The sequence below is a fragment of the Micropterus dolomieu genome, linkage group LG08 (genome assembly GCF_021292245.1).
Source record: "Micropterus dolomieu isolate WLL.071019.BEF.003 ecotype Adirondacks linkage group LG08, ASM2129224v1, whole genome shotgun sequence".
NCBI classification, from domain to species: domain Eukaryota; kingdom Metazoa; phylum Chordata; class Actinopteri; order Centrarchiformes; family Centrarchidae; genus Micropterus; species Micropterus dolomieu.
Window position 1 is genome coordinate 32,622,634 of NC_060157.1, and position 12,240 is coordinate 32,634,873.

The 12,240-nt window shown below is 38.9% G+C and overlaps 1 protein-coding gene across 1 annotated transcript; it reads right to left on the reverse strand.

Moving 5' to 3' along the window:
• Positions 1-99: 99 nt before the first annotated feature.
• LOC123975028 (F-box/WD repeat-containing protein 4-like) lies at positions 100-8,301 on the reverse strand. The gene is made up of 5 exons (XM_046056119.1): positions 8,267-8,301; positions 5,972-6,067; positions 5,454-5,639; positions 2,967-3,116; positions 100-154 (listed from the first exon to the last, which is right to left on the reverse strand). The coding sequence occupies exons 1-5, from the start codon at positions 8,299-8,301 to the stop codon at positions 100-102; spliced, it is 522 nt and encodes a 173-aa protein (XP_045912075.1).
• Positions 8,302-12,240: the final 3,939 nt, after the last annotated feature.

Sequence of the window (12,240 nt, forward strand, 5' to 3'; positions counted from 1 at the left end):
CTCTCTGTGCAGCTTCAAACCAGCTGACATGTTTTCTGTTGCCTTTCACTGTCAGGTTTGATCAGTGGAGGAAAAACAACATGGAGTGTGTGGGCTGGATTAACCCACCACGTTGGGGCAGTGCTTGGCTGCCTTGACCACCCGGGACACAGTGCTGATTTAGATAGCACAGTGTTATACCATAAGGACATTTCACAGGTGTAGGATAGGCTCTGCTAAGAGCCCCTTTTAGAGATCTTATCTTTGTTTTTGTCCGCTAAAATAAATGAAAACACATTTGTGCAATTTTAGAAAATCAAATTTATGTGGTTTTCTAAAACAGCCAGTACAAACTCAGTGTGTAGTGTTTTTTTTTTTTTTGTAATTCTTTACTGAATCTTGAATTAATCTCGCTTTAGCCAAATCAAAGGAAAAATAAAATGCCAGAATAATAGGACAGAACTAGACACACAATGGGAATCAGTAACAAGCAACAAAGGCATTAAGTTTTTTTTTTTTTTTAAATCTTTACACATTTGAACTGTTTTAATTGCTTGAAATGTATTTGGTTTCTCTCTTGGACGTCTGCATTTGTAAATGTAATTTCCATATCAAATAAAGAGGCGCTATATATATATACACACATACACACACACACACAGTGCCTTGCGAAAGTATTCGGCCCCCTTGAACTTTGACCTTTTGCCACATTTCAGGCTTCAAACAAAGATATAAAACTGTAATTTTTTGTGAAGAACCAACAAGTGGGACACAATTATGAAGTGGAACGAAATTTATTGGATATTTAAAACCTTTTTAACAAATAAAAAAACTGAGAAATTGGGCGTGCAAAATTATTCAGCCCCCTTAAGTTAATACTTTGTAGCTCCACCTTTTGCTGCGATTACAGCTGTAAGTCGCTTGGGGTACGTCTCTATCAGTTTTGCACATCGAGAGACTGAAATTTTTGCCCATTCCTCCTTTCAAAACAGCTCGAGCTCAGTGAGGTTGGATGGAGAGCGTTTGTGAACAGCAGTTTTCAGTTCTTTCCACAGATTCTCGATTGGATTCAGGTCTGGACTTTGACTTGGCCATTCTAACACCTGGATATGTTTATTTGTGAACCATTCCAGTGTAGATTTTGCTTTATGTTTTGGATCATTGTCTTGTTGGAAGACAAATCTCCGTCCCAGTCTCAGGTCTTTTACAGACTCGATCAGGTTTTCTTCCAGAATGGTCCTGTATTTGGCTCCATCCATCTTCCCTGTCCCTGCTGAAGAAAAGCAGGCCCAAACCATGATGCTGCCGCCACCATGTTTGACAGTGGGGATGGTGTGTTCAGGGTGATGAGCTGTGTTGCTTTTACACCAAACATAACGTTTTGCGTTGTTGCCAAAAAGTTAGATTTTGGTTTCATCTGACCAGAGCACCTTCTTCCACATGTTTGGTGTGTCTCCCAGGTGACTTGTGGCAAACTTTAAACGAGACTTTTTATGGATATCTTTAAGAAATGGCTTTCTTCTTGCCACTCTTCCATAAAGGCCAGATTTGTGCAGTATACGACTGATTGTTGAGTCTCCCACCTCAGCTGTAGATCTCTGCAGTTCATCCAGAGTGATCATGGGCCTCTTGGCTGCATCTCTGATCAGTCTTCTTCTTGTATGAGCTGAAAGTTTAGAGGGACAGCCGGGTCTTCGTAGATTTGCAGTGGTCTGATACTCCTTCCATTTCAATATTATCGCTTGCAAAGTGCTCCTTGGGATGTTTAAAGCTTGGGAAATCTTTTTGTATCCAAAACCGGCTTTAAACTTCTCCACAACAGTATCTCGGACCTGCCTGGTGTGTTCCTTGTTCTTCATGATCACTCTCTGCGCTTTAAACGGACCTCTGAGACCATCACAGAGCAGGTGCATTTATACGGAGACTTGATTTCACACAGGTGGATTCTATTTATCATCATTAGTCATTTAGGTCAACATTGGATCATTCAGAGATCCTCACTGAACTTCTGGAGAGAGTTTGCTGCACTGAAAGTAAAGGGGCTGAATAATTTTGCACGCCCAATTTTTCAGTTTTTTATTTGTTAAAAAGGTTTGAAATATCCAATAAATTTTGTTCCACTTCATAATTGTGTCCCACTTGTTGTTGATTCTTCACAAAAAATTACAGTTTTATATCTTTATGTTTGAAGCCTGAAATGTGGCAAAAGGTCGAAAAGTTCAAGGGGGCCGAATACTTTCGCAAGGCACTGTAGCAGCCAAAAGTCGCTGTAGAAGCTTTCCTGCTCAGCTCAGTCTGAAGGGGAGGGGAGATGTTAGCTAACTTAGCGCTAACAAGCTTCACTTTTTCAGCAGGTGGGAAACAACAGACTTTTCTTGGACTTGAGAAGCCGACACACTGAAAACAACACTGTACATTTACTGCCAGAAAATTTCCTCATGTAGATGTTTTGTATAGGAGAGGAGAGGAAGCTAGCCAAGCATTGATTGTTGCCGTGCTCCCACAGTGTGCGAGTGAAAACATTTGTAGCACATAATTTAATTAGCGTGTAAAATTTTTGTAGTGGCGGTCAGGATTGAATGCATATAGGGGAAACACTGGCCAAAATAAAATTGATGGATGGATACTTCCCCAGAGAGATTCACATTTCACAGGAGTAGGACTCAAACAAACCACTCGGCACAAACAACAGTGCAAAAATAAATGTCAAACACATGCACTAACATAAAAGTAAGAATAACTCCCTTTTAAGCATGTACATAGTGTGGAGATTGCAGTAAGGTGTGTAAAATGGATGTAATTATGAGTTAGATGTTAAAAAGTTGCATAGTGCCAGAAGTTACAGAAATATTATGTACATGACATATACAGCTGATACATCAAAGTGAAATGTAACAATAACGTTTACGTTCTTCAGTCTTATTCTTTGTGAAACAAATGTGACTGTTAACACCATGGCACTGTGCATCACATTAATAAATGAGGACTGTAAAAGTGTTCTGACCCTGGCTGTTTGGTCTCTGGATCCACTGACGATGAGTCCATCTTTAGAGTCCAGGCAGTTGACTTCCTGGTTATGACCTGATAACTCGATTGACATGTCACTCCTCCTGCTGTGGACCAGGATCTTGCCATCACTGACAAAGAAAGAGAAAAAGCAAACAAATATTTGGAAATGATATTGTCAAATATGGCTTGAAGCCTCTATCTTTTTTAATTTTTGTATTGCAGTTATTACAGCAACAAACATTTTATCCTATGTTGCGGTAAACAAGGTAAACAGTAGAATTGCCCTGAGAATATTTGACTGGCCAATGTCGTGTGTTACTGGAGACGCTGCATAGCATTGTGGCATAAGTTGAGCCAGGTTGAACTTTTGTGCTGGAAATCTGTTTTTCTGTCCAATCGCTGCGATGAATGAGGGTGCTGTGTTTTAAATGCAGTCCTCTTTTCAAAACAAAAGGTTGGTTTATAGTTGTAGGTTAAGGAGTTGCGTTGTAACTACAGAGCCGATGACATAGCTACCGGAGCTATGCTGTAGTCTACGCCATAGCTGATGTTTGCCTCCTCAAAAATGTAACTACATGTTGGGGCAACGGTGGCTACAGAGATACTACATGAGTACCCCCAGAACTGTGATTGGCAACTCCTAAAATATAATGACGCCTGTGGTTGTTGAAGGACTCCCTTAACTTCCCCTTGTCAGTAACACATATCTAGCAAAGACATCTCCAATGCAAACCTTCTGCTCACCACGATTACCGCTCTCTGTCAGAGGGAATGAAAAAGCAGAAACGATTGCACAGCACTGGTCTCCAAATCAGTAACATGTCGAGGAGAAGTTATCTGGATGTAACTCCAGTTCTATAAGAACTTAAGAAGGCCATCAAAAGTACCTATGGAAGCATATAGGGGACTATATTCATAATGTAAAGTTAGAAATAAAATTCCACAATAGCATTATAATTTTCCACATATGTAAGTGGTATTTCAGTAAAAACAAAAACGAAAAAGCAATAATCCAAATAGCCTTTTTAATTTCACAAACTTGTATGAAAATATTAATTAAAATGGAAAAGCTGACACTTTGCGTATTTGTGTTGTACTATTTGCATTGCCTGGCGCTACATGTATTTTCATCTTTGCACTGACTTTGTATGTTATCGCACCGCGTAACAAATTTGCTTCGCTTTCTGTGTGAACACACAGTAAGTCTTTTTAAAATAAAATGTCAAATGCTGTTTTCATCTGGACTGAAATGTTGCTTGCATGAATGGAAAATCAGGTGATCGTTTAAATAGCATTTTAATTTTTACATTTGATTTAATATTTGAACACTGTGCACTGTACAGCGGAGTATGCATTTAAAAATGAAATGTCAAGCAGCTTTTACATTTTCATTTCTGGCTAAGGCCCACCTGTGCAGTACCTATGCTATCTGATCAGCATCTTGATCTGCCACACCTGTGAGGTGGATGGATTATCTCGGCAAAGGAGAAGTGCTCACTAACACAGATTTTGACAGATTTATGAACAATATTTGAGAGAAATAGGCCTTTTGTGTACATAGAGAAAGTCTTAGATCTTTGAGTTCAGCTCATGAATGGGAGCAAAAACAAAAGTGTTGCGTTTATATATATGTACATATACACATATATATATATATATACAATATATGTATGTAGACAATTATAATATTATTGTGGAATGAAATTTTCATTTTCAAGTTTACATTATCATTTTAAGATAGTTTTGTCAGACTGCAGAACAGCTTCTGAAACCCCTCTCCCAAGAATTTTCTGCCGTCACAGCTGTGGGGGCTACATCTACAATTTTTGTAAATGTCCGACACAGACAAGCCGACATTCACATCCACTTTACAGTGACTGGTCAGCTGTGTGCAGGTGTAAAAGTAGGCAGGCTCTCTTTTCTTTCATTGTCCACACAACTACTTCTGTCTTCTTTTTGTGTGAACAACTGAGTACAATACCGTGGATGACTTAGAGGATAAAATGCCTGCAAGTATGCGCCATTATCCCCGTTAAAACGATTCATTGCATTTCACCCCTCTCTATGACAACAGAATTTTCCCCTGATCGTTGCCACTTTGAACAGTTAAAAGCATTATGCTTAAAACATGTTTGGACGACACATTGAACAAAGTAGTTATAGTAGTATAGCCCTGCCTTTATGTTGCTTATACTAACTAACCAGATATTTTTTAACTCCAACAAAAATCACCATTTCTGCTCTTTACTTACTGATGTGCCATGAGATGTTTTCCAGTAATCAGGTACCCATGTATACGTGTTAAAAACAGCAAATGTGAAAGCTTTCTTAAAATTTCTATAGGTTAAATTGCTACAGATAAATGATCAATGTCATAAGGATACAAATTGTTACTTTAGTAATGACTAATGGTTATTGTAAATGTCAAATAAAGTCACAAAAAGAACAAATAAAGAATGTGCTACCTTCCACCACTGATCAGGTGAGAGTCCGTCAACACAAAGCGACAGACATCACCCTTGTGTCCCGAGTAGATTTCAAATGGCTTACGCTGGAGCCTCCCGGAGTCTTGCCACAGATGGTACGCTCCAATATCAGCAGCCTGAGACAGAAACAGTGTGTCCCAATCCAGCTGCAACCATGGCAACAGTCTGAAGACAAGATACGTGATTTAAAAACGATAAGGGTAAAGCTAACATGAATTAAAAGTCTCCATGATAGACCAGTAAAAGATGCAGAGGTGTCTCTCAGGTTTATGAAGAATACATGTTTGGTAATGGAAATGGGGATATCCGCTTATTCGCTTTTTTTCCGAGACTTAGAAAATGGAGGATATCAATGTCAAATCCTTGTGTTCATGTACAGTATAGGAGCTTTGAATTCTCATTTTATACTTATTCCATTTCTCAGGTGTTATACTGCATATTGCCGAGGTGATATGGAGTAAAACATGGTCAATGCATTTCAGCCTTTAAATACTTACTTTGTTTTCCATTTGAGAGGAACAGCCCCTTTGCAGACCCCATCATACCAATTTTGAGCTATCTTCACTCTCTCCTTCAGCGGGATGTGAGGATATCTGCAATAACAGTGACAATTTAACATTACTATGCATTGACTGCTGTGGATTTTAATGGCTGAACGTTATGGTGCTAGTTATGATCAAAATACTTGATGCTTTTAAATCATCCCCCATCCCATCTGTTCAATGACAAAGGACATAATGCACAGACTACAGAGCAGCTTCTTTCCTCAGGCTGAGAGACTCCTCAACTCCATCTCATCCTCCGCACTCCACTATGAACAAATGACATGGATCTTTCTGTTACGCTGCTTTTGCACATTACCTTACCACTACCTTGTAAAATATATGTATATAAGTAAGTGTATATACAGTCCCCTCCAAAAGTATTGGAACGGTAAGGCAAATTCCTTTGTTTTTTTTGTCCACTGAAGACATTAGGGTTTAAGATCAAAAGATGAGTATGAGACAAGAGTTCAGAATTTCAGCTTTCATTTCCTGGTATTCACATCTAGATGTGTTAAACAACTCAGGACATATCACCGTTTCTATCAGACCACAGCATTCTTAGGTGAGCAAAAGTAAAGGAACAAATAATCTTAAAGTAAATACCATACTTACCATACCAATACTTTTGGAGGGGACTGTATTGTTTTTAGTTTTATGCTATACATTTTAAATATTTGTGTATATGTGCAGCCGTGTGTTGTAGAATGACAAATAAATATATCTCGACCTTGACTAGAAGCCTGCTTTCATATTAAGAACTAATTCAAGCATAAAAAAAATAAAAAATAAATTTAAAGAAAAACTGATTTTTTGACAGTGCTGATATAGCTATGGAGGAACATAACTTATAGTATCATTATTTGACAGATATATCACCAAAGCCTGAGATCAATCCATGTTTATGAAATGATAGAAAACCAACACGTGTATAGTTGTGTGTAGGCCTTACTTTGTGGAATTTATGCAATCAACCTTGTAAAATTTGAGAGTTTTGTATGATTACAATCCAGTCACATAAATAAAGTTTTTTAACAAAATTCATATTTTGTTGCCAACATATTATATATATATATATATATATATATATTCGTCGAAGTTTATATATATCTGCTTGTGAGATTTCTTCCTCTACTGTAATGCAGTGGAGCTGGATAGAATCTCATCTGCGGTGCTCACAGTATTGTAAAAATGTAAAATATTTAAAGAGGTGGTATTGTGCTAATTTTCAGGTTCATAGTCCTATTTAGGGGTTGTACCAGAACAGGTTTACATGGTTTAATTTTCAAAAAACACCATATTTTTTTGTTATACTGCACATTTCTGCAGCTCCTCTTTTCACCCTGTGTTGAAGGCTTCGTTTTAGCTATGGAGTGATACATCTTGTCTCTACATGATCTTTGTTGGGAGTTGCACATGCGCAAATCTTTTTTAAGGACTACTAGCCAATCAGAAGCAGAGTAGGACGGGTCAGTGAGAAGTCGTTAAACACGGCTTCGGTTCAGGTGTGTATGTTCCCCTTACCAGCTTAGCAACATGGACTGGAGTTTCAGAGTGGTGAGTTATTAATAGGAGTGGGAATCTCTGGGCACCTCACGATTCGATTACGATTCAGAGAGCTGCGATTATAAAACGATTATCGATGCATCTAGATGCATTTTTCATTGTTGGCATCAAATAATATATTGATATATACTTAAAATAATGAGGTGTGGATGTAAGCGTGAGTGGCTGTTTACAGTGGGGGAAAAAAGTATTTGACCCCTTGCTGATTTTGCAGGTTTGCCCACTTACAAAGAATGCAACAATCTACAATTTTAATCATATGTACATTCTAACAGTGAAAGACAGAATCCCAAAGAAAATTCCAGAAAATTACATCATATGAATTTATAAAAATTGATAACCATCTGATGAGGAAAAACAAGTATTTGACCCCCTGGACAAACAGCATGTTAATATTTTGTAGAAAAGCCATTATTGGCCAGCACAGATGTCAAACGGTTTTTATAGTTGGTGACAAGGTTTGTGCACATTTCGGCAGGGCCACCCCCCCGCGATCCTGTACGGATGGGGACTTACAGGATAAGCGGTTGATGATGGATGGATGGACTTAAAATAATCGTGTAAATAGAAAAACAATACAAACGCAAACAGGGCAATAAAAGTGCGTTTTAAGTTTAGAAACATTTTGAGTCCCCCCTCTCTTGCCTCACAGTGGTTTGGTCCACTGCCAGTTTTCCCTCTCACAGGAGTCCGGTGATAGAAAACCAGTTCCTATCCATGGAGCTCAGTAATGTTAAGCAGGCTGGCAGGGCTGTTTTATGCACTTTAAACATTGAATGAACTGATTCTTTTGTCTTTAATACAGATGATGCTGGGTCATTAATAAATTAATCATGACAAAAAGTTATGATAACAGATTATTTTTCCATGGGCCCACTCTGTTATTATAACATTACCTAACTTATTTGGCAGCTTATTTAACAGCTTATTGGACTGGAATTCATCTTCTACAGCTAGAGATGCGCAGATTGATCAGCTGGGGACTAAAATAGGCCATTTATTTTCACTTACTCGGCTCCGACCAGTGACCTGGGCCGAGCAGTGTCAAATATCCAATTTTCTGCCGGTCAGATTGAACGTTACAATCAGGCAGCGCTGCGCCGTGTTTCACATGTGTTTCTCCACGTACACATATCCTATAAAAGTACAATTTTCGCTGTATTATTTGTGTCCCCTTCAAAAATTGCTCGAGAAATTTTATGTTTATTGCCCCCCCCCTACTGTGAGATGAAATTTACACCCATGGGGAGATGGTAACTCACTTTGGGCTTTTTCACTTTTCAAACCTATTACATGCACAAAAAAGAGATATAACTCAATAAAGGAGCAAAAAAGCATAATACCACCTCTTTAACAGTAACATCTGCTTTCAAAACCATTGGTCCCATCAGTCAGGATAATCCCCAGACCTCCCTGTGAACAGCTTTTCTTGGAACTGTCTTTATTAAAGAAAGGTCCCAATAATAACTGTTGACCCTGACGTCTGTGGATTATCCAGCACAATGGGCCTTACTCAAGAAACATTCAAACGCACCGATTTGCTCTTAACTGTGGTCTGGAACTCTCTTAAATATGCTATCCAGCACAGATATCATATCATTTTCACCTGACTTTGATGTCTGATGACTCCCATACAATTTAAGAACAATCATGATTCCCAAACAAATCAGTGGTCACACACGAATCAGAGCTAAGTTTAAGAGAGAAAACATGAAAACATACATGAAGACGGCCAACAGTTTCTGGAAAAAGACACTGCTGTAAAAAAAAATAATAATGGCACTTTTAAATGCTGCCATAGTGCACACTAAATGATTCTCCTCCATTGTGTTAGGGTGGAGGCATAAATCTCAAACCCTGGACAAATAACTATACTGATACTAAAAAACTCACCCTCTGCACTCACTGACCCAAGCAATAGTGGCAAAGGGAAAAGGGATATTTCTATCACAAATTATATGTTATATAAATGATCTGATTCTGATAAATGTTTAAATACACTCCCCAGCCACTTTATTAGGTACACCTGTTCAATTGCTTGTTAACACAAATAGCTAATCAGCCAGTCACGTGGCAGCAACTCAATGCATTAAGGCATGTAGATGTGGTCAAGACAACTTGCTGAAGTTCAAACTGAGCATCAGAATGGGGAAGAAAGGGGATTTAAGTGAATTTGAAGGTGGCATGGTTGTTGGTGCCAGACGGGCTGGTTTGAGTATTTCAGAAACTGCTGATCTACTGGGATTTTCACGACCAACCATCTCTAGGGTTTACAGAGAATGGTCTGAAAAAGAGAATGTGAACGCACAACACGTGGAACCTTGAAGCAGATTGGCTACACCAGCAGAAGACCACACCGGGTGCCACTCCTCTGAATTGTATTTTTGCTTGAAATGCCCATCATTAATAGTAGGGGTATGGAAAATAATTGACTTGCAACATTCTGAATCGATTCACAAATATCAATAATCATTATCTAGAGGTTATTTGATAACATAATGTTGATGGAACAAAAAAGGCAGAACTTGGAAATGCGGGAGGTGCAGCACCGGACTGTCTGTGGTGTGCACATCATAGAGACGTGTTCTCCATGTTCAGCACAGACAGGCAGCTATTAAACTTTCACATGATCAATAAAATCAATACGCAACTAACGTTAATGTTTTTCACCCACATACTGTGCAGCACGGTAGCACTTAGCTGGCATCCTCTCGTCATTCTTCAAAGGAAGGAACTAAATACAATTTCTCAAGGCCCATGGCGCTCAACACAAGATTACTGTATCTGAATCTATACCAATAACAGCAGCATCGGAGGTCAGTAATAACGCTGTAATAATGTAATAATGCTATGTAACGTTAGCTACATTTATATGAAGTAACATTAAATAGCTGCATTTCATTACTACCTAGTACTTTGGATTGTTACAAATACTTTGCTTTAAAAGTAGCAACTAGTCACACAGTGAGAAAAATACATCTTTATCCTGTTCGTTTACAGTCACATCGTAGCCTCATAATCGTAATGAGGTGCCTAGAGATTCCCACCCCTGGAGGTGATGCGTTGAGATATCGAATTGAATCAAATCATTGACAAGATAATTGTAATCGAATCGAATGGTGAGACCAGTGAAGATGCCCCTACCTAAGAGAAGTCTATATAAAAATAACTACTTCTCACTTGATTTATTACCTCAGTAAAGACTTTCCTAAAGAGTTCATGGTGCCAAATTTAGGATTACCGAGTTGCTACCACAATGACCTGACAGGAGTAGCAATGCGTATCCCTCCCCAGTTCCACCCTCTCCTCCAAATATGGTCACTTCTGGTTCCAAAAAAAACCGACAGCCAAAACGCCAAACTCAAGGCTACAAAGGGTAGTCCACAAACCAGTGGGTAACATCACAGTGGCTATATCCACTTCTTTTATACAGTCTATGGTTGTGAAAAAATTCACAAAGTCAACAATTTTGTTATAGTTGATCAAAAGAGACCTGGTGCAGACGAAGTGCAAAAGGGAAATACTGACATGGATGTGAACAGGGGTTTAGTGATAGATTAATGGGTCAGCCGATTACTCAGGCCAATATGTAATTTTCAGATCATTTGCATCGGCTGATACCTGCACTCACAAGGCCGATATACAGTATCTCACAAGAGTGAGTGCACCCCTCACATTTTCGTAAATATTTGATTATATCCGTTCATGTGACAACACTGAAGAAATGACACTTTGCTACAATTAGAGATGGGGATCGAGACCCATTTCCAAAAGGACCCAGTTCCAAAATTTTTCAAAACCGAAAAATCAGTAAGGTTCAAGCTCATCGATACTGCTATCGAGACTTGCGGGTCCTATGATGTAACGTTAAGTCTCGAGCGTCAAATCTAATTTAATTTGAAACGCAATGGATAAGAAAATCATCAGGTGGCAGTCTCTGCCTGCTCTCTGTTGGCTCCTACACACACACACACACACACACACACACACACAGCAGAACGAGAGGCTGCGGCGTCGCGGTGGAATACGGTGAGGGTTAAGTTAACGTTAGCTCCAAACTTCTGTAACGTTAGTTGATGACAGCTACGCTCGTTACTGTAAGTACGTGCAATAAAACCTTCGCAAGTAAAAAGACAATAGTTTATCAATCCACCTGTCTGTAAGGTAACGTTAAACATGTAGAAATGGTTAATTTAATCATCTCTGTCCTCAGTATCTCATCCTCTATGTTTTATACATGCACAGCTAACGCTAGCTTGGCATTAGCCAAATGTTAAAAACAAGCTAGATAGAAAGCATCTGTCTGGAGCACAGACTGGTCTGTAGTCTTAAAAACTCAGCTGCTGGCTGAGACAAACCGGCCGCTCCTCCTTCTACCTGGTAACGTTACCTGCAGCCAGCGAGAGAGGAGGAGGGACTGATCCAGACTGATGGTATTCTTTCTAAACGCCACTCACTACTTGTGATGTCAGATAAAGTTATTGAGTTACTTTGCTGTTGTCTAGAAACAACATTTAGCTGTATTTAAAATATTAAATTAAAAACAACCAGGCAGTTAATATGCACACTTCAATATATGTTTATTTATCGCAAGTCATATGTCATCTCAATATATAACGTTATCGCACATTGAATATTTTCCTCATACCGTGCAGGCC

Coding starts and splice junctions, on each gene's coding strand:
- LOC123975028 (XM_046056119.1), bottom strand. CDS start 8,301: ATGGATAGGAACTGGTTTTCTATCACCGGACTCCT. Junction 5,640..5,971: donor CCTCTCAAATGGAAAACAAA/GTAAGTATTTAA, acceptor TCTTGTCTTCAG/ACTGTTGCCATGGTTGCAGC. Junction 155..2,966: donor AGGGTCAGAACACTTTTACA/GTCCTCATTTAT, acceptor TATCTAAATCAG/CACTGTGTCCCGGGTGGTCA.